Below are 24238 nucleotides of genomic sequence, written 5' to 3' on the forward strand. Positions count from 1 at the left end.
ACGAGTGCATGGATCGTGAAATCCTTAACAGAACCAAGATGCTATCCTCCATAAAAAGGAAACCAATCTGGTCATCCCCTGCCATAAACAAACTCTACAACAGAAGAAAGAAACTGTTGCAAAAAAGAGTAAAATCCCACGATTGGAGGAACTCCCTGGTCAGCATCAGTAAGAAGCTGAGATCCCTCATAAAATTCTCCAAAGCTAGTTAGGAAAAGAAAAAAATCACCACTGACTCTAAAGACAATCAGAAAGCATTCTATAGCTATGTCAAGAATCTCAATGGCAACACTCAGACCAGCTCTGAGTTACAGCACAATGGCACTAAATATACAGAACCAACTGATATTGCCAACATCCTGGCAGATAGATTCAGTGCTAACTTTACCCCCCTCTCATCCCCTAAAGGGCCCATCTCTATACCGGAAGAATGCAGAGTTCCTGTAATCATGGTTGCACAGGTAAAAAAACACACTCTCCAAAGCCAAGAACACAGCATCCATGGGACCTGACAACATCCCAGGCTGTGCTCTACATGAACTACAGAATGAACTGGCACCCCACCTAAGTACCATGTTCAATCATAGCCTCACCTCAGGCTATGTGCCCACTGAATGGCGCACAGTGACAGTTATCCCACTCCACAAAGAGGGAGCCACCACAGACCCCAGAAACTACCACCCCATTAGCTTGACGAGCCAGGTCTGCAAGGCTATGGAACGTATCATCATGGAACTTATAAATAATGACATTGGTAATCTCCTAACTCAGGACCCCACCCAGTTTGGGTTTGTAAAAGGCAGATCATGTCTCCTAAACCTGATAGACTTCTTTGAAGCAGTTACCAAAGCTGTAGATGAGGGTAAGGTGGTTCTCACAGCCTATCTAGATCTCTCCAAGGCTTTCAACACCATTCCCCACTCTGGAATTATAAACTCAATAAACTAAGTATAAATCCCTATGTCAAAAGATGAGTTGCCAACTGGCACACTGACAGAACTCACACTGTGAAAGTAGCAGACTACAAATCTTAATGTTTTGTCTGATGTGAAGATTAAACAGATGTACATTCTGTATTTGATCAAACATTTGTTAATTGACATACATTATTATTTCTCATCTGACTTATTCATTCACGTATGTTTTAATAAAAAAATAAATATTATACATAGACCTAGAAATACTAGGCTCCCAGCACAAATCTCATTAAGTTCACATGGTCGCAGCTAGCCCGTGAACATTTGTTTCTCTAAAGCATACTTTCTTATCAGCAGTGAATGTGGTGTTGGCTCCAGTGTTGTAGCACATAAAATTCTCATTCACTTCACTTCCTGGCTAATTCAGTGTGCTGTATCTTGCTGTTCTGGTGCCCTGCACCAGTTTGTCATCTGCTTCCCCTTAAAAACAAAGACAAAAGGACAAAAAAGTTCCTCTTGCATATGAGGTATAAAAAAGAGGTCCTTCTTCTTTAATCTGTTGCTACAAATGTAACAAGTGGCTTTCTACAGCTAAATACCACATGGAGTGCTGAGTACTTTAGCTTTACTGGCATTCATTTATTTATTTATTTTATTATTTATTACAGTTTGGATAGTCCACTGGGCCTGGAAGAGCCTGTTTTCAGTGGAGGCCCAGGGAGAAAAGCTCCACAGGATATAGACAATTTTACAATAGTTATACAAAAGTAAATAAAGTATTAGAACAGTGAAAAATACAGAGATAATATACAATTTGTTAAAAAAAGTCATAACATTTGTAATCCTAGGTAATGATTTACAAAAGTGAGATTCATGCAGTCTAAACATATTAAAAGTACGGGGATTTCAGATGAAAAAAAACATGCGAGCAAAACATTTATATACAGATAAAAAAAACAAGCTTTTTTTTTTGAAGTTAGATATATGAGGAGAGGAACTTCACTCCCCATCTACCCTTCTAGGCCAGTTGTCCTAGGTAGGAAGGTAGGAAGGTAGGAAGGTAGGAAGGTAGGAAGGTAGGAAGGCAGGAAGGTAGGAAGGTAGGAAGGCAGGAAGGTAGGAAGGTAGGAAGCTCACTGACTGAGTCATAGATTTGATACGTCTTCAGTAGGAACTTCAACATTCTCTACAACAGAAGACTAGTATGCAAACTGTGCCATACAGATCCAGGGAGGTAAGTCATGCAAACTGAGCCATACAGATCCAGGGAGGTAAGTCATGCAAAACTGTGCCACATAGAACTAATGATGCAAAGTGCCATACAGAACCATGGAGGTAAGTCATGCAAACTGAGCCATACAGATCCAAGGAGGTAAGTCATGCAAAACTGTGCCACATAGAACTAATGATGCAAAGTGCCATACAGAACCATAGAGGTAAGTCATGCAAACTGAGCCATACAGATCCAAGGAGGTAAGTCATGCAAAACTGTGCCATACAGATCCAAGGAGGTAAGTCATGCAAAACTGTGCCACATAGAACTAATGATGCAAAGTGCCATACAGAACCATGGAGGTAAGTCATGCAAACTGAGCCATACAGCTCCAAGGAGGTAAATCATGTAAACTGTGCCACATAGAACTAATGATGCAAAGTGCCATACAGAACCATGGAGGTAAGTCATGCAAACTGAGCCATACAGATCCAGGGAGGTAAGTCATGCAAACTGTGCCACATAGAACTAATGATGCAAAGTGCCATACAGAACCATGGAGGTAAGTCATGCAAACTGAGCCATACAGATCCAGGGAGGTAAGTCATGCAAAACTGTGCCACATAGAACTAATGATGCAAAGTGCCATACAGAACCACGGAGGTAAGTCATGCAAACTGAGCCATACAGATCCAAGGAGGTAAGGCATGCAAAACTGTGCCACATAGAACTAATGATGCAAAGTGCCATACAGAACCAGGGAGGTAAGTCATGCAAACTGAGCCATACAGATCCAGGGAGGTAAGTCATGTAAACTCTGCCACATAGAACTAATGATGCAAAGTGCCATACAGAACCATAGAGGTAAGTCATGCAAACTGAGCCATACAGATCCAAGGAGGTAAGTCATGTAAACTGTGCTACATAGAACTAATGATGCAAAGTGCCATACAGAACCATGGAGGTAAGTCATGCAAACTGAGCCATACAGATCCAAGGAGGTAAGTCATGTAAACTGTGCCACATAGAACTAATGATGCAAAGTGCCATACAGAACCATGGAGGTAAGTCATGCAAACTGAGCCATACAGATCCGGGGAGGTAAGTCATGCAAAACTGTGCCACATAGAACTAATGATGCAAAGTGCCATACAGAACCATGGAGGTAAGTCATGCAAACTGAGCCATACAGATCCAGGGAGGTAAGTCATGTAAACTGTGCCACATAGAACTAATGATGCAAAGTGCCATACAGAACCATGGAGGTAAGTCATGCAAACTGAGCCATAAAGATCCAGGGAGGTAAGTCATGCAAACTGTTCCATACAGATACAGGGTGATGTCATGCAAACATTGTCATCATATTTTGGGGGGGGGGGGTAAATCATGCAAACTGAGCCATACAAAACCAGAAGTCATGCAAACTGTGCCATACAGATCCATGGAGGTTAGTCATGTAAACTGTTCCATATAAACACAGGGAGGTAAGTCATGCAAACATTGTCATCATATCGGGGGGGGGGGGGGTAAGTCATGCAAACCGTGCCATACAAAACCAGGGAGGTAAGTCATGCAAACTGAGCCATACAGACCAGGGAGATAATTCATGCAAACTGTGATCCAGGGAGGTAAGTCATGCAAAACTGTGCCACATAGAACTAATGATGCAAAGTGCCATACAGAACCATGGAGGTAAGTCATGCAAACTGAGCCATACAGATCCAGGGAGGTAAGTCATGCAAACTGTTCCATACAGATACAGGGTGATGTCATGCAAACATTGTCATCATATTGGGGGGGGGTAAATCATGCAGACTGAGCCATACAAAACCAGGGAGATAAGTCATGCAAACTGTGCCATACAGATTCACGGAGGTAAGTCATGTAAACTGTTCCATACAAACACAGGGAGGTAAGTCATGCAAAACTGTGCCACATAGAACTAATGATGCAAAGTGCCATACAGAACCATGGAGGTAAGTCATGCAAACTGAGCCATACAGATCCAAGGAGGTAAGTCATGTAAACTGTTCCATATAAACACAGGGAGGTAAGTCATGCAAACATTGTCATCATATCGGGGGGGGGGTAAGTCTTGCAAACTGTGCCATACAAAACCAGCGAGGTAAGTCATGCAAACTTTGTCATACAGTTCCAGGGAGGTAAGCCATGAAAACTGTGCCATATAGAACTAGGGAGGTATGTCATGTAAACTGTGCCATACAAAACAAAAAAGTTATGTCATGCAAACTGTGCCATACAGAACCAGGGAGGTAAGTCATGCAAACTGTACCATACATAAACAGGAATGTAAGTCAAGCAAACTGTGCCATACATATCCAGGGAGGGAAGTCATGCAAAGTGTGCCAAACAGATCCAGGAAGGTAAGCCATGCAAACTGTGTCATACAGATCCAGTGAGGTAAGTCATGCAAACTGTGCCATTAAGAAACAGGGAAGTAAGTCATGCAAACAGTGTCATCAGATTGGGGGGTGGGGATAAGTCATACAAACCATGTCATACACAACCAGGGAAGTAAGTCATACAAACTGTGCCATACAGAACCAAGAAGGTAAGTTGTGCAAACTGTGCCCTACAGAACCAAGAAGGTAAGTCATGCAAACTGTGCCATACAGATCCAAGGAGGTAAGTCATACAAACTGTGCCATACATAAACAGGGATGTAAGGCATGCAAACTGTACCATACAGAACTAGGGAGGTAAGTCATGCAAACCGAGCCATACATAACCAAGAAGATAACTCACACAAATATGTCATACAAATCCTGGGTGGTAAGTCATGCAAACTGTGCTGTACAGAACCACTGAGGTAACTCATGCAAACTGTCCCATACAAAACCAGGGAGGTAAGTCATCCAAACTGTCCAATATAAAACCAGGGAGGTAAGTAATGCAAACTGCCCAATATACAACCAGGGAGGTAAATCATGCAAGCTGTGCTATACAGAACCAGGTAGGTAGGTCATGCAAACTGTCCCTTATAGATACAAGAATTCAAGGAAAATGTTGGAGCAAAGATAAGAAAATGTCAATAAAAAGTTACTTTCAATGCCATTTGCATATTCTGTATCTCTGCTGTGTAATTCCGAAACGTTACCTTTGTTTAAATAATGGCACCATAACCACCATGCATTGTGTTCTGTTATATGGGTCGTGATTTATTTTATCGGGCATGAGCGCTTTCTGGCTGAGTAGCAGTCAATATAAAAGTATCTGAATGTCAAGATATCCTAGAGTTCAACCAGAAACAAAATGTACATGATTTCCTGCTCTTAAATATCCAGAGTGAAAATTCCATAATTTCTGTCTTTGCATGATTTGTTGCATAGCAAATCCTTTATTGTTGTGGGAATCTGCAGGCATCACTGTGTTATATTATTTACAATCTACATTTCATGAAGTACTTCAGGGTGCCTTGAATGGTTTCTTATAATCTGAAGTTGTAATTCTTGAGCTCTATCTAGTATGGTTTTCAGGACAATTCCCAGAACTGTATGTGGCTGATACTTCAGTTTACCATTTGTTGTAACTAGTTGAATAAAAGAGTGTACATGTTTATAAATAAATAGCTAACTAAACTTTGTTGTGCATTTCTTTATTAGGATACAGCCCTTAATTTTCCCTGCGGTGATGAAAATCTTCCTTTCCCTCTCGGAAGCTTAGAAGGAGTAAACATGCCGCCTGTAAAACAGTATGCGAAATCCATAACTGCTGTGGCAGTAGCAAATGAAAATGGTCACATCGTTGTATTCCTAGGGACCTCGAATGGCGAAGTCATTAAGGTAATATTACAGAATATTAACACCGTTGTATTCCTAGGGACCTTGAATGGCGAAGTCATTAAGGTAATATTACAGAATATTAACACCGTTGTATTCCTAGGGACCTCGAACGGCGAAGTCATTAAGGTAATATTACGGAATATTAACACCGTTGTATTCCTAGGGACCTCGAATGGTGAAGTCATTAAGGTAATATTACAGAATATTAACACCGTTGTATTCCTAGGGACCTCGAATGGCGAAGTCATTAAGGTAATATTACAGAATATTAACACCATTGTATTCCTAGGGACCTGGAGTGGGGAAGTCATTAAGGTAATATTACAGAATATTAACACCATTGTATTCCTAGGGACCTCAAATGGCAAAGTCATTAAGGTAATATCGCAGAATATTAACACCATTGTATTCCTAGGGACCTCAAATGGCGACGTCATTAAAGTAATATTACAGAATATTAACACCATTGTATTCCTAGGGACCTCGAATGGCGACGTCATTAAGGTAATATTACAGAATATTAACACCGTTGTATTCCTAGGAACCTCAAATGGTGACGTCATTAAGGTAATATTGCAGAATATTAACACCGCTGTATTCCTAGGAACCTCAAATGGTGAAGTCCTTAAGGTAATATTACAGAATATTAACACCGTTGTATTCCTAGGAACCTCAAATGGTGAAGTCCTTAAGGTAATATTACAGAATATTAACACTGTTGTATTCCTAGGGACCTGGAATGGTGAAGTCATTAAGGTAATATTACAGAATATTAACACCATTTTATTCCTAGGAACATCAAATGAGGAAGTACGTATGTGTATATCTGTACGTGTGTTTGTGTGTGGATTTATCTATGCGTTTGTGATCATATCTACGTGCGCATGTCCACATGTATATGTGTGGGTGCAAGTGCATACTTGTGTATATATGTGTGTGTGTGTGTGTGTGTGTGTGTGTGTGTGTGTGTGTATATGTATGTGTGTGTCTGTGTGTGTTGGTATTGGTGTGGGATAGAACAGTGGTATTAAAGTAATAGTCTTCGGCAACTCTTACTGTCATCCAAATACAAAAATGTGAGTATGTTCGTACTATTCATTTCCTACAACTGAGTTGTGCACATCAAACATTTCACAGATTTCTAGCTGTAAAGATTCTTTTGTACAATTTTCACTCATTTTTGCAAGCTTTCTTTTCCAGCATGATTTATTGTTTTTCTGCCAAGTTTATTTTGATTTTAATTGTCTGCATTTGTTTTGCATAAACACTATAGCTGTATTTCATTTTTTATTTAAATTTTGGTTTTCTACATATTCTCACATTTATTTGCATTTTTAGACCACCAGAAGAGTAAAGAGAGAGAGAGAGAGAGATGCTCAGGGACAATAGTACTGCTAAAATATCACTTTGTGGTTATGGCATAGTTTGCATGTTATATGTGTTGGTATAAACATGTAAATACTGATGTTCAGAAGCTGGAAAGTGCTATAAAGACTTATTAGTATTCTTTGTTTAACTTTCACCCAAATATAAGTTCTTTGTCCCTGATATGAGCAACTATTTTAAACAATTGGCATTAAATAAAATGCAAATGATATCTGGTTTATGATTTCTGATTTTCAAATACATTTGACTTTATAAGCATCTTTAAGAAGAAAATATATATTTTTAACTGTATACACATTGTTATGGTGTGTATCCAGCACATTGTAAAAGATAGCTTACAACAGTGACAAGATTTACTGATTCTGCTCTGAATAGCAAACTCTATGGCACACTTATTAAGTTCCTGGTAGAAATATTATTCCTTGAACAGATACACAAAGCCTTCCAGCTCCTAGAAATATGAAATATCTGTATCAAGCATCTGAGTAAATGCTTACTGAATTTAAAATGTGTGCCTATAAATTTCTATATTATAATGATACCCAGTTTAAGTAGGAGGAGCGAATATTTGCTCCAGCGTTTTGAAGAAAACCAGTCCATCCAATAAAAATCAAACACGCATTTTAAGTGCCAAAAAGAAATTCTGTATGAATGTCCAACATAACTGTACTGTAGAGAACTGTGGTGATGTCAGTAATGTTGAATTCCCTATTAAAACATAAACATTTAATTTTTAAATGACTTGCATCGAGGAGGTAAGAGGAGAAGAACTATAAACAAGCATAACATCAAATTCTGTAAACAAGCCGCATGCCCATCCAGGTGTTTTTGCAGGTACCTCCTACTGCGTGTCAAGGCATTAAATATTGCTTGTTCATATCTGCATTAATAATTCTAAAACTATGTAACATACAAGGTATCGTAATATTTTACCTTGAAGCATACATGATGGCAAACACAACTGTATAGATATTTGGTCTCTGTCAATGAGTATTTGTTAGAACTGTAAGTTAAAGGTACACACTCATAAGAGTTGTAATAGAGGAAATATTGTAAAAGTTGTAGAAACACAATAATGTTAAACAGCTAATTACAGAAATCTGTAAATACTTATAAATGTAAATATCGTGACATTATTTATTCTGTCACCTCATTTGTATTATAAATATTGTGATGTTATTTATTCTGTCACCTCATTTGTATAATGTAAATATTGTGACGTTACTTATTCTGTCACCTCATTTGTATTATGTAAATATTGTGACATTACTTATTATGTCACCTTATTTCTATTATGTAAATATTGTGACATTACTTATTCTGTCACCTCATTTGTATTACGTAAATATTGTAATGTTATTTCTTCTGTCATCTCATTTGTATTATGTAAATATTGTGACATTACTTATTCTGTCACCTCATTTGTATTATGTAAATATTGTAATGTTATTTCTTCTGTCATCTCATTTGTATTATGTAAATATTGTGATGTTACTTATTCTGTCACCTCATTTGTATTATGTAAATATTGTGACGTTATTTATTCTGTCACCTCATTTGTATTATGTACATATTGTGACGTTATTTATTCTGTCACATTTGTATTATGTAAATATTGTGACATTATTTATTCTGTCACCTCATTTGTATTATGTAAATATTGTGACGTTATTTATTCTGTCACCTCATTTGCATTATGTAAATATTGTGACATTACTTATTCTGTCACCTCATTTGTATTATGTAAATATTGTAATGTTATTTCTTCTGTCATCTCATTTGTATTATGTAAATATTGTGACGTTATTTATTCTGTCACCTCATTTGTATTATGTAAATATTGTGACGTTATTTATTCTGTCACCTCATTTGTATTATGTAAATATTGTGACGTTACTTATTCTGTCATCTCATTTGTATTATGTAAATATTGTGACATTACGTATTCTGTCACCTCATTTGTATTATGTAAATATTGTGACGTTATTCTGTCATCTCATTTGTATTATGTAAATATTGTGACATTACTTATTCTGTAATCTCATTTGTATTATGTAAATATTGTGACATTATTTATTCTGTCATCTCATTTGTATTATGTAAATATTGTGACATTACTTATTCTGTAATCTCATTTGTATTATGTAAATATTGCCCTGTTTTTTTGTTCTGTCATCATACTTGTCTCACACTTGAGTATTACTATACTTGTATTAAATGTATTCATATTTAAGTTTTCTCCTTGGGCCTCTGCTGAAAATGTGTTCCATGTCTATTCAGACTTTCCCAGTAAACAAATAAATAAATTCATGATGAATAGGAACCCAATCTGGTAACATTTTCAACAAATGGTGTTGGGGCAGGCTTGGAGATGTAAAGCACCCATACAGACCACTCAGTGATACAGCATCTCTTCCTGAAAAGAAAGAATAAAGATAAATGCGAGGGATCAAAGTGTCAGTTACTTTTAACAGCAACTGAAAAAAGCAGGGCTTGTTGAGTTGTGGACTCTGTGTCAGATACCTGTCAACCAGCAAACATTGAAAATAGGAACACCCAGCTAAAAATCTAGACCTCTGGTTATCATAATATTTGAATACCAAAATAGTATTTAACTCTTGCCAGTACAAGTAGGATGTGGAATACTACTTAGAAACACATTTAAAAAACAGGAAATGACAAAAAATATGGAAAATATAAACACATTATGAAATAGACAGTATAAAATTTGTACACTTTAATGAAATTCTACTACACAAGGTCATTTACTTTTGCTTTTGAAATGGACTTGTAGGATAAGTGCCCTTTTTCTTTAAATTATTGGTGTCCCTAGTATGTTGGTCACATAGTGTGGAATCCTGTGTATTTGACAGCTTCAAAAAGCACATGTGATGAGGGGGATTCAGAAAATTGTGTAAATGGGTAAATCAAGCCTGAAAATGTAGATGTATCTCCAAAACCAGGGACATTCTAATTTACCTGTGAAAATAGGAATGTTCCTCCAAAATAGGGAAAGTTGAGATTTCTGATCTGTGAGTAAAGCAAATCAGCTTCTTTTATTTTCTGTAATCTATTGCCTTTGTGTATTGTAACCTGAATGAAAACAGTGGTAGGCCATGGTTCAATTTAGACAGCAGGACATTTTGGCCAAGGCTTTTGTAGCAGTTGAAGTGAGTAGATGGGAAAACAAGTTTCAAATGGTGTGGTGGTGAACTTTATTGATGATGTTGTTAGTGTGAGTAAAGAAAGTTAGATTTAAGAGAAAATCTAAATTTTTATTCTGGATAAGACAAACATATGAAGCAAAATCAGGGATGTTCTGCCAAATTAGTGCCAGTTAGGAAGTATGCACATAGGTAGCAGTAAATTGAATTCTTGATGAGAAAAGGGCAGGCGTCACTTGGACTTCTCCAAAAAGACACCAACAGCCTGATAGCCAGTGCGACCTTTTATTATAAAATGTTAAATAACTGAGAACCAATAACAGTGCCAACCAATAAACAGCCTCATCTTATTTGACCATAACTCATGCAGTGAAAATCTTATGCCTCATTGAGCCAGACAGCTCTTCGCCAATTAATTTAACCATGTCAGTACCAGCCTGATTGCCCAGTGCCATCATAGCTACCTTGATGACCACTCCTGTATATCATTATATATCACACATCGGCATGTCATAAACATGATTCAGTGGCCTAGGACAGAAAAAGAGGGAATTACAAAGTGGGGGAGATCAAACGATGACCACCTGCCTCAGACTGTTTTAGGGAGGAAGGAGACTCAAGCTCAGGCAGACTGTCTACTGAAGTTACAAGCTGCTGTCCTGCCAAGGATAAAATACCCCTGACTCTTTTAAACTACCATGAGCCTCGTAATGGGAATACACCTGGGGCAACTTATTTTGCCAGCAAAATTGGATTTTCCCCTTAGCCCGACACAAAGAAAGAGGCCAGCAGTTGGTTAACAAGTGCATCCTTTTATTCTGAATCACTGAAACCAGTAACATCACCAAGCAATAAACAGCCTCATCTTAATTGACTATAAATCACTTAATGTCCTATATGCCTCATTAGTGTAAATCCACCCATACCAGTCTTCTTGTCCAGCCCAGGACAAGTGGTGTAACCCAGGGAGGGAAACCTTCTGACAACTGTCCACAGACTAACCTGTCCCCTCCCCCTTTCCTAAGAAACACTCTTTGTTCTTACTGGGTCACCATTACAGTTACACTACGTTTGGCTTATTTATTCTTCTAATTGTTTTTTTTTCAGTCTTTAACCCTGGCTTTCCACATGTAACACTCCAGGTGAATTATTAACTTAGCATTACTTATACAATTTGGCTGTATGTACTAACTCTGTTAATGTACTAACTCTGTTAACATATCCCGTTTAACAACACTATTTCTCTATAAGTAGTTACATTCCTAGCTGCAACTCTCACCAAGGAAGCATTACTAACTATGCACTACTTTGCCTACGTGATTCTATCTACTTAATTTCTTAACTTATGTTATGTTCCTCCACATATATAAGTTCAATCATATATTTGTCTATATTCAAATGTTTAAAGTCTTGCTTTATTTGATACTATGTATGCATATTTGTTTTTAATTTTTATCCTGTAAATGTGTTAACACTCATTATTTTTTTGTCTATAATTTCTATTACCTGATGTGATGACTTTGTATGTAAGCTTAGGCTGGAGCTTTATTCCCCAGGCCTCCACTGAAAATGGGCAGTGTCACCAGTGGACCATCCTGGTAAATAAATGTAAATAAATTAAAATAAGTAAATAAATATTGCTCAACAAGCTCCAACATATTCCCTGTTTGCATGTTTTGTATTTATTGTTAAACCACAATAAATAATATCCCATGTACTTAAGGTTTACTTCCTAAGTTCTTATGTGAAAAACATAACAAATAAAAATTAAATAAATCAAATCCAACATCACTTAAGTGAATCCTGACGTTGCATTACCATACTGGTCTCTGTCTGCAAGCTCCACATGTTCAAGGACCTTTAAATCCAGTTGCTGGGCTGTCCTGATGACTCCATGGTTGACAAATCTCCTGGTCACTCCATCATTGCCAGCTTTACCTCTCCAGCCTGTACAACCCATTGAATCCTTGGAACTATAGACAACCAGATAACTTTTATGCTCGGATCCCAGCCATGACAAGATACAAAGTTTCTAATTATTCTGGACAATAGCAACCTCTTAGTCACAAACCCAATATCATTTCCCCCATATGTATGATCACAGCATGAGGCAGACCTTCTTGTCGAAAACAAAATCAGAGGCTGTCCACAATTGGTTCCAACACAGCCCTGAAAAGGGTCTCCAAGAAATTTCCCAAGCTGAGAAATTGAGCCTGAGGATCAAAGCATTCTGTCATAGCACTGTTCTGCTGAGTTACTTGGAAATGAATGAATGTCCCAATATTAAAACTCATCTGACACTTGAAGCAGAATGTAAAACTCAGGTGAACAACTGCTGAAGTACAGTGCCCAATATAAGACAGAATAGTTCTAGAAGACCACATGTCTGTGCATTGTAAACTTCAACCAGCTGACCATCCCAGGCCAGATAGGTGGCCTTACCAATCCAAAATAAATGTGAGCTTCTAACCTTGAGTGGGAAAACCTTGTGTCTTCAAAGTTTTACTAAAGATGTGACGGAGCTCCTTCGGAGAAATGAAGTAACCCTATGGAAATTTAAACAGAAACTCCTGGCAAGACATACACTTTCTAGCTGACTGGGAGTCAAAGCACAGTACACTGGACATGTGAAAGCACTTTTTGCTCTGTATAGTGTAACTTGCTATGCAATACTGTGTTGGTTAGTTTTTGATCAAGAAGTCCAAATCACTAAAGCATCCTGAATGAAAACAATGTCTCCACAGCATAATGACTGGAAGAGTTTGCTGACCCTAAAGGCACCTGCATACAGCCATGAAATCAACACAGCCCATACCACATAAGTGTGGCAATCTGTCACAGTTAAATGCACCCCTAATATGACAGCTCATAACATAGGCCTATCAAAAGGGTGTCTCTTTTCTCCCATTAGACCCTTTATCCTCCACTACATTTGAATAACTGTCAATGGTCAAATATGTAAAGTAGCTGAACAAACCAAAAAGGTGGATGACCAACTCAGTGCCACCAAATGGATGTGAACAGTCCTAACTCAGCCATTTATGAACCAACTAACCACCACATGCCACGTATGGAGGGACCAGCACCTTCCTGCGAGGGGTAGCATAAAATAGCTGAAAGGACTTCAGAAATGTAGCATAGGCCTTCCTTTACTCATTCAGGAGTTACTTAGGACCATGATCATCATAGCTCTCCAATCGGCAAGATCACCAGAGGAGTAAGAGTTTCATGTGCTTCCAAGTCCAGCTCATGTAAACTGGACAGCTGTGAAGGAGAAAGACTGTCAGCTTTGGCACTGAACCTACCAGGGCCAGCCTTGGCAGAAAAATTCAAGTTGATGTGTAGACCATGAAGCACCAAAAGACTCAAAATGGACAGAATCCAAAGTGACCAATCAACTTTGTTCACTAACACCATGACTACAATCAGGCTGTCTAGGTGGAAAACAACTCTTTGATTCCTGAATAAGTCCTGCTAGTCCACAGTAGCTACACAATTTGTTATGATTTTGAGGAAGTAATATCTCTTTTTCAGTCTACTGACCATGCCTCAGACCATGGTGCTGCAAAATACTGACCATTCATGTAAACCCCCATCCCATGACTACCAAGGATATCGGTGAAGAAGTGCAGGGCCTTAGAAGTGACATATCATTACAGTCTTCCAGGAAAACCTCAAATCATCCATAACTCTCTTCATGATTCTCACTCAGTGATGTATTTTGAACCCACCTTTCAACAAGTTGACTAGAGATCCAAGAAATGTCCTACCCAGAGCCACTAATCAGCAGGCAAAGTTCAGTAGTCCCAACAGTTCCATGACCTCTTATGCCATGACCTTTTGTGCATTCAAAAATATTTTGATGGCCTTCCTCAAACGCTGTAGCATTGTTTCTGGCAATATGATCCCCAGCCAGCAGAACTCCCAGCTGGTGGCATAGATCGAAAAATGACCCATGCCCTCCCTATCTCCCTGTTCACCATTGCCTATTATCAGGAAATTATCCAAATAGTAAAAGGCAGCCTGGTGGAGGGCCTCTCTCTGCTAACACCAATAAATGGTGATGTTGAATTTCTCAGATGTAGAGTTTGCCACCACACACCTTATGGGCATGGCCATGTCAAAGTAAAAGTGGCTCCCAGAACTCATGCCAGCTGCTGATTGTAGATTCCCTAAGGGCAGCTGTGGGAAGGCCACCACAGTTGGAGCTGGTACCTCTAAATTCTCCTTTTTAGCAGAGACCTGTGGTACTAGCTGAGAACTATCAAACTCTTTCTCAGTGACTTGCTCAAACAATCTCATCTTCCCTCCTCTTGTAATGCTTCTAAAAATTCCTCTAAACATTTTTCCGCTGCTTCTTCTGGTAACATGACCTCCTCCTTCCTACAGTCTCAAGGATTATCATTACCTTCACAAGGGTCCACAGGTTGCACTGCCACTGAGGCCACTGAGCTCTGTTCTGTATTTCATGATTCTGCTGGACCTTTCCAAAAACGTCTCCTCGGTTTCTTAACCAATATCTAACCCTTCTTGAGATCTGAATCACCTTCTGACATTCTCCCTCGCTTGCCTGTAATTACAGCCTGCTGACCTCATTCAGTTTCCAAGTCATCAAAAAGTGCCTCCACCTCTAAAGCCGTCTTCTCCAACTAGGGCCTCAGTGCTTGAATTGCTGCTATATCTGCATTCATAGGGGAAAAAAATTAGTATGTAAGTGCCATGAAGCATTAACAAATCAAAACTGAAATGCCTCCATCTTCATCTGATGGACTATAGCTGCCAAGAAAGGAAAGGAATAGAAAAGATAGAAAAACATATATATATGGGATGACCTGGTTATTGTCATTAGAATTAGCTGGGGTCAACTGATCTGACAATAGTCAGGTGGGATGCTCAACCCACTGAGGGTATCACCTTCCAAACTTAGAACCACACCCCACAAGAGAAGATGTTGCTGATTGCAACACCTTGGATGAGGTGTGTCACACCACCCACTGAGGGTATCACCTTCCAAACTTAGAACCACGCCCCACAAGAGAAGATGTTGCTGACTGCAACACCTTGGATGAGGTGTGTCACACCACCCACTGAGGGTATCACCTTCCAAACTTAGAACCACGCCCCACAAGAGAAGATGTTGCTGACTGCACCACCTTGGATGAGGTGTGTCACACCTTTGACATTATAGCTGCTTCTTACCTGCAACACCTTGGATGAGGTGTGTCACACCTTTGACATTATAGTTGCTTCTTACCTGCAATACCTTGGATGAGGTGTGTCACACCTTTAACATTATAGTTGCTTCTTACCTGCAACACCTTGGATGAGGTGTGTCACACCTTTGACATTATAGTTGCTTCTTACCTGCAACACCTTGGATGAGGTGTGTCACACCTTTGACATTATAGTTGCTTCTTACCTGCAACACCTTGGATGAGGTGTGTCACACCTTTGACGTTTATAGTTGCTTCTTACCTGCACCACCTTGGATGAGGTGTGTCACACCTTTGACGTTTATAGTTGCTTCTTACCTGCACCACCTTGGATGAGGTGTGTCACGCCTTTGACATTATAACTGCTTCTTACCTGCACCACCTTGGATGAGGTGTGTCACACCTTTGACGTTTATAGCTGCTTCTTACCTGCAACACCTTGGATGAGGTGTGTCACACCTTTGACATTTATAGTTGCTTCTTACCTGCAACACCTTGGATGAGGTGTGTCACACCTTTGACATTATAGCTGCTTCTTACCTGCACCACCTTGGATGACGTGTGTCACACCTTTGACATTATAGCTGCTTCTTACCTGCAACACCTTGGATGAGGTGTGTCACACCTTTGACGTTTATAGTTGCTTCTTACCTGCAACACCTTGGATGAGGTGTGTCACACCTTTGACATTATAGCTGCTTCTTACCTGCAACACCTTGGATGAGGTGTGTCACACCTTTGACATTATAGCTGCTTCTTACCTGCAACACCTTGGATGAGGTGTGTCACACCTTTGACATTATAGCTGCTTCTTACCTGCACCACCTTGGATGAGGTGTGTCACACCTTTGACGTTTATAGCTACTTCTTACCTGACCATCATTGCTTTTTTCTTCTCCTTTTTTTTAATAAGTCAACAAGGCAAGTAAAGCACTTGGGAGAAGCTTGAACTCCCCTTCTTTCACTCTCTCTCACAAAAAATGCCTACCACCTGCCTAAGCTATCCAATAATTAGAGCATGCTCATCCTTAATTCAATATACAGCAGCACAGATGGTCCTCCCTTCCTTCCACCAGCAATTTACATCAAAACTGTTTCTGTTTTCAGGGATGTCACTAATCCCTCCTGAACTAGTGCTTTTGAAAAAGGTGCTGGATAACACTTAGCAAATAACAGCATAGTTATAGCTACTTTACTTCCGAAAATACCTGTTAATTATCTTTCTTTTATTCTGCCAAATGGTTGTCCTGATTCCTGGAAAAGCAAGTAGATGTGAGACATGGATAAACAAAGGCAAGAGAAATTCAAGACATCGCTCATGATATACTTTTATTTTTATTCATCCTTTGTTGATCAGCTTAGTCCCAGAGGCTAGTGACCTCTTTTCATGGAAGACCTGATCTGGTATTTATATTACTATGGGAAATTTGAACAGGACATCAGGGAACTACCCCTACCCGCAATCTGTATTTGCATTGTTGTTGGAATGTGAATACATGTGCTAATCCTGTTCCTAGCATGGGAGTGGCTGGGAGGACAATGCATGAGATGGAAGAACAGCAGAGAGCAGAGGTGAATGCCACCTTGCAGACAGTGTGTGGTGTTACGGAACATTTGGAAGAAGTATTTCAGAAGGGGCTGTTTGAGCAAACTGATAAAGCAGCTGTAGAGAAGTGTGTGGTTACAGCCCTCCAGCCAGGATGGATCTAGGATGATTTATTACAGGAGTTCATAAACCAGAAAGAGCCAGAGAATGACGTTTCCCAGGGTGACATAATGGAGAGGATAAACAAAGGGTTTGGAAAAGAGATGTCAAAGGGAAGTGGTGAAAGAGGACGTACACTGAGGCAGCAGCTGTTATATTGGAAAGAGGGAGTCACAGGCAAAGAGAAGACAGCATAAAAAGAAAGTTTCTAGTAAGGATACAGAGTAAAAAGGGAAAGTAACTGCACAGATATGAGGTATGGAGCAATGTTATTTTGCCATTGGGAATAAAGGCCCAAGCATTTATTCTAATTAACAAAGAGACCTTTTGTGACTTTTTTTTTCAGACTGTGCAAACCATGGAAAGATATTTTTGTGTGAATATGAAAAAAGAATGGCAATCCTTGGAATCAATGTGCAATAAGGGCATCTTTTCAAGACGCTGAAAAGAAAGAACACATATAATTCTGAATGGATGCAGACAGACAGGCATTAAAAGAACATTTTAAAAATGCATGTAAATAATAATAAATATAATAGAAGTTTATGACAACAGGGGTTTATGGACTGCTGCATGGAATAGTAATGTTATTCTGAAAATGGGAACGGATACAATTGTACATATTCCAAGTGTCATCAGTGTTGCTGGTAACAGACGTATTGTGAAATGTTTTATTTTTGTGGAAAAGAAGGACGTTTAATTAATAATTGTGACAAGAAATGTTGTTCATGGGGGAAAACAGGGAATGGACCAAAAAATGTGAACTTGAATGTTATAAATGTAAAAAAACAGGGCATTTATGGATGGAATGTCGAGAAAAAAGAATGAGCTAAGTGCTTCAAACCAAGGAAAAGAGACAGAGAAAGAAATGAGTGAAGAGGAGATAGAAATAGATGAAACTCTTAAAAGAGAGAGAGAGAGATGCTGAAAAACATAATAAGGAAGAGGAATTGCAGTGGATATATAAAGTGTACACACCTCTGTTTAAATGCCAGATTTCTGTGATATAAAAAAATGAAACCACAATAAATCATTTCAAAACTTTTCCCACCTTTAATGTGACCTATAACCAGCACAATTCAATTTAAAAACAACCAAATCTGTTAGGAGAAAAATATACAAAAAAAATGTACAATACACTGGTTGCATAAGTGTGCACACCCTTAAACTACTACTTTGTTGAAGCACCTTTTGATTTAATCACAACATTCAGTCTTTATTGTGGTATCATTTTTTATATCACAAAAACCTGGCATTTAACAGGGGTGTGTACACTTTATATATCCACTGTACATACAGATTCAGCAGTTGGTGATAAAGAGTATGTAACTTGGAAAATAATAAGAGGGAGAAACACTTCCATTGGTAGAAGACTTAAACATACGAAAAGAAAAATTAAAGATATTAACATAAAAGAAAAAAAAATGGAATGAAGCCTTCCTTATATGGGATTAGTACTGGATGATATCTCATAAACTAAGATAATGGCAGAAGGAATATATACTGAAAGGCATAATAATGTGGTAAAACAGCTGCATTGGGGATTATGCAAAGATTATAATACTGAAATAGTTGAAAACATTGGAAACATGAACCACAAGCATTATAAAAAATGATGAAGTTTGTATCACATATGGTCACCCATCGCCAACAGTTCAAAAAAGATGTAAGAAAAAACAGATATAGTAATCCATGAAAAGATAAACAAAAGGGCATTCATCAGTAAAATTGCTACATCCAGTGACTACAGTGTCTTACATACAGAGAGACACAAAGTCATAAAATACCAGGATTTGCAGGCAGAAACTAGAGCAATGTGGAAGAAGGATACCCAGACAGTTTCAATAGTAGTAGGAGCAATGGGTCTTGTAAAAAATAATTTACAATCATACATTACAAATATATGTAACTCCGTATGAATTGCAGAAGGAGTCAGTAATGGCCATGTCGCAGGTGTTGCAAAGAGCACTTCTAGGTAACATTCAGGATTGAAACAATACTAATGTCATGAACTTTAATCATACTTTGACTTAGGATTGTGGTCCATTCCCATCATGATATTAGAAACCCAAAAGTCTTTGGGAAAATAAAAAAGGAAGAAAGACTACAGATGCAAAAATTATGGGGTGGGGAAATAATATGAAATATAGAAAATGAACAGTATTCAGGAACAGCAAGTATATGTGGAAGGGTAATTAAAATATTGGATGTTACAGCAGTAAATATGGAAAGGACAACTATTAGAGATGTAAGGCAGCAAGGGAATGTATATAGAATTCATACATAACTAGTAAAAAGAGGGAGAATTTATTTCAGAAGATATTGGATTATGTTTTTGTTAAAACTGATATAATAATTACAGGAAATTTCAATTGTGGCTTAAAGGGTAATAAAAAGAAAACAATTAAATATGTAAAAAGATGCTAGAAATAATAACATCAGGAAAATTAGTTATATGGAACAAAACATGGGAGAGGTACTTTAAAAAATGAAAAAGACTATTTTTTGGTATCAGATTAAATACATATAATGGAACAAGAAACTGTTATCATAGTGTTTCAGATCATTTGACAATATGGGTAGAAATATATTATAATGAAGAGTATATAAAAATAGGAAAAGGTCTAAAAAGTATAAATGAAAGAAATGAAATGATAAAATGAAAGAAAGACATTACGCCGTTATGGAAAGATGATAGTAATATGAGACTATCCTATGTCAGTTAGTCAGAATAATAAATAAATAATAAAAATAAAATAAATAATAAAAATCTCTCTGAGCATGTAGCCCAGGCTGGTATGACCCTGACCTTGAGTAGCATCATACCCTCACCAAGAATGATGCCACAATATGAAGACAAGATGATCAATTTCAACAATTGGCTTAAGTGTTGGTGTCATTCAAAGGGGATCGAATGCCTGTCAGCCTGGGATGACATGCTCGACAAGCCACCATGCTTCACTAGGGACGGCTTGCACCTGTCACCCCTGGGCTTTCGGATATTGGCAAAGGCTCTTGCTACCCCCATAGTGCCTTTTTTAGGCAAGGCTCAAAAGACAAACCCACCTCAAGGGATAAGAAACTAAGAGTAATGCTACTCAATGCCAGAAGTCTAAACCTCAAGATGCACTCTCCTTAGCATGGAGAACATTGATATCTGTGCAGTAACAGAAACCTGGTTCAAGGCTGAGCACCCCAGCACTACCAGGTTATACCTCATACCATGCTTTTGGCCCCAAAACCTGGACCGAACCACAAAAGGAGGGGAGTATCAATATTAAGATACCCACACCTCCAAGTTGGTGGCACAGCATCAGAGACTATCCATGTGCAACTAACAGTGGGTAAAACTGCCTTCCAGTTTATAGCCTGCTACAGACCACCCTCCCAAACCCAGGAACCCCACTCTGCCTTCCTGAGAACACTGGAAAATATGAAGGTCTCTCCAAACACCATTATATTGGGTGACTTCAACTACCCAAACATAGACTGGGAGCATTACTCTAGCTCCAACACCCTAGCCCAAAGGTTCCTAGAATTTATAAACTCAGATGCTATGGAACAATGTGTTACCACTCCCACAAGAGGGGAAAACATACTGGACCTGATCATCACCAACATGGGGACTCTATGCTCCAGACCAGAAGTGTATCCCTCACTGGTAAGACCAGACCATAAACTAATCTCACTGGATATTCACATCCCGACCCCACCCCCTGCCCAGAAAACCACAATGAAAAACTTTTCCAAAGCAAATTTCACACTCCTCAAAACCAAGTTGGAATCCTTCAAAGCCCCCAGGCCTGTGGAAAATGAATCCTTTATAAACGCATTCTATGAACACCTTCAGGAATGCATGGATCATGCAATCCCAAATAAAACCAAGACCCAATCCTCCAAAGGCAGACATCCTGTCTGGTGGACCCCAGCCATAAACAAACTATATAACAGAAGGAGGACGCTACTACATGATAGAGCAAAATCCCAAAAAGGGAAGGCATCTCTGATCAGTATTAGCAAAAACTAGAAAAATTGCACAGGACACTAAGGATAATCACAAGGCTTTCTTTAGTTATGTTAGAAACCTGGGTGGGAATTCCCAGATATGCTCAGAATTAGTCCAAAATGACAAAAAATGCACCAAACCCACAGACATTGCCAACATCCTAGATGACAGGTTCACCCCTCCCACCAAAGGGCAAATATCTATCCCAGCAGAGTGCTGCCCCTGACATCTCAGATGCACAGGTCATCCTACATGAACTCCAAGAAGAGCTAAACCCAAACCTAAAACTACTGTTCAATCTCAGCCTTACTACAGGATATGTACCCAAAGAATGGCGTACAGCAACAGTGGTCCCTCACCACAAAGGTGGTGCCTCAACGGATCCTGGAAACTATTGACCCATAAGCCTGACTCGCCTGGTTTGCAAAGCTATGGAAAGGATCATCATGGGCCTCATAAAGAAAGATATTGGGGACCTACAGACACTGGATCCTTTGTTAAGAGCAGATCCTGCCTCTTAAAACTGGTCGATTTCTTTGAAACAGTCACCAAGACCATTGACGAGGGGAAGGTGGTCCACACAGTCTACCTGGACCTGACATTATAGATAAGCTCACCAGCTTAAATATAAACCCCTATGTCACTAGATGGGTTGCAAACTGGCTCAAGGACAAAACCCACATGGTTAGAATTGCTGGAGCCATGTCAGACTCCAAACCAGTTACAAGTGACGTCCCACAAGGCTCAGTCCTGGGACCTCTCTTGTTTGGTATATATTTCTCAGAGCTACAGGCCAACATGGAAGGACTGTGGCTGACCAAGTTCGCAGATGACTGCAAACTGGGCGCCATTATAGACTCTCCAGCCGACACAAGCGTCCTCCAAAAGGGCCTCATAGAGACAGACAACTGGTGCCAGAGCCATGGCCTCCAGCTAAACACCAAAAAGTGTATAGTCATCCCCTTTGGCAAAAACAAAGTGCCCACAAATTACCACATAGGTGGTAATCCATTAAGTACAGAAGAAGTAATTAGGGACCTGGGGACCCAAGTTGATAGCAATCTCTCATTTGACAACCACATTGCCAAAGTGGTTAGAAAAACATTTTATATAGCCCACCTAATCATGAAGGGATTCACATCTAGATCAGGAGTGGTCATCGTGCCTCTTTACTCATCCCTCATCAGGCCCATAATTGAGTACAATGCCCCTTTTGGAATGTACCTTACCGGACACCTGCAGCAACTGGAAAGACCCCAAAAGTACCTCACTAAGAGGATCAAAGGGCTCAAACAGATGCCATATGCTGCCTGGTTAAAGAAACTCCAGCTCCAGTCAGTGGCATACCGCCTGCTCAGAGGCAATCTGTGCCTGACGTATAAAGCCATGTCCAACCTGGAATTAATGGACATGCTGCACCTCAGAAAATCCAAATCCCATCAGACTTGAACCTCAGCACTGAAATAAATAGGACATGCTGGAGTGACAGATTCATAACCCAGAGGCTCCCTTCACTCTGGAATAAAATCCCAGTCCAGGTTAGGCAGAGTCCCTCATTGACTCTCTTCAAGAGGAATCTTGATTGTGTCACTGTTAGACAGAGGCACAGTATACTAACCTCGAAAAAGGGCATAGCAAAATTAATTTAAAATGGGTGGCGAAAGCCAAACACACATAAATGCCCTAGGGCAGATAGCCTAGTATGAACCTATGAACCTATGAATAGATTTTTTTCAAAGAAAAATATAAAAATATTTATTGTGGAAAAACAGAGAAGGGAAAAAAAACAACAGGAATATTCCAAAAAGCATAGAGAACTGCTAAATAACTTGGAAAATAATAATAGAGATTATTAAGAGAAATAAACAGATTTGCAGGAAAAATTATTGGAGAATTAGAAAAATATGTTCTAGAAGGATGAAAAGAAGTTTCCCCCTGTTTAAGTAAAACAGAATAGTAGTATATTGTTGTATATCTTTTGGGTTTTCCCGGTTAGGGGTCGCCACAGCGGAACTCTGGTCCGCTAATGATTGGCAGTAGATTTTCATAAAAGCTGAGGTGCCAGCTTGACATCCAACCTTCAACGAAGGCACACCCATTTACGCATGTGTTTCGAACACCACCCAATCACGGGGAGGACATGCAGACTCCACACACAGGCACTCCCCGCACTCCAGCCGAGAATTGAAGGGGAGGACCTCTTGCTGTGAGGCAACAACGCTACCGCTGCACCACCGTGGCATCAAGAGAGAATAGTAGTATAATAGTAGTATAATGAGAAAAATGAAAGACAGAGAAGGTAATAAAAGAAATGTCAGCAACAGATTATGGAAATTGTTGTAAGTTAAGTAAAAGACATGTTTAAAAAGAGAGACATGATATAAAGGAACGGAAAAAAATTCTCAGCAAAATAATAGAGAACTTGGAAAAGAGATGACCTTATATGAGTTAGAAAAGGGATTGAAACAATTAAATGTAGAATCAGTATTAGGTCTGGATGTTACTGGGTTTGAAATGTATAAAAATTTAGAAGTATTTTAGAAAAATGTTTAATATATGTATTTAATTAATGGTTGAATTGTGGAACGGAATATATGGAATTATACAGTGGAATATTAAAATATATATGGAGAAAGGGAGAAAGAAGATATAAAAACTGCAGACCAATAATTTTAAATAATACAGACTATAAGATATTTATGAAAATAATACAAAAAAAGATTTGAATGTAAGATGCAATATATTATGGAGGAAATTGTATACAGTGTAAGAGGACAGGGGTATGAAAAATGATTAATTATAGTGAGAGAAATTAGAGATGACATAAATAG

The 24238-nt window shown here is 38.9% G+C and overlaps 1 protein-coding gene across 1 annotated transcript in view; it reads left to right on the plus strand.

Annotated features, from left to right (window-relative positions):
• Positions 1-5757: 5757 nt before the first annotated feature.
• LOC122815936 (plexin-B2-like) overlaps positions 5758-24238 on the plus strand; it is a 146260-nt gene continuing 127779 nt past the window's right edge. Inside the window, exon 1 of the mRNA XM_044088801.1 lies at positions 5758-5933. Coding sequence (XP_043944736.1) covers positions 5826-5933 — 108 coding nt within the window. The 5' untranslated portion in view covers positions 5758-5825. The remainder of the gene's footprint in view (positions 5934-24238) is intronic.

The sequence above is a fragment of the Protopterus annectens genome, chromosome 11.part0, assembly GCF_019279795.1.
Source record: "Protopterus annectens isolate FY-2018-M chromosome 11.part0, PAN1.0, whole genome shotgun sequence".
NCBI lineage: Eukaryota > Metazoa > Chordata > Ceratodontiformes > Protopteridae > Protopterus > Protopterus annectens.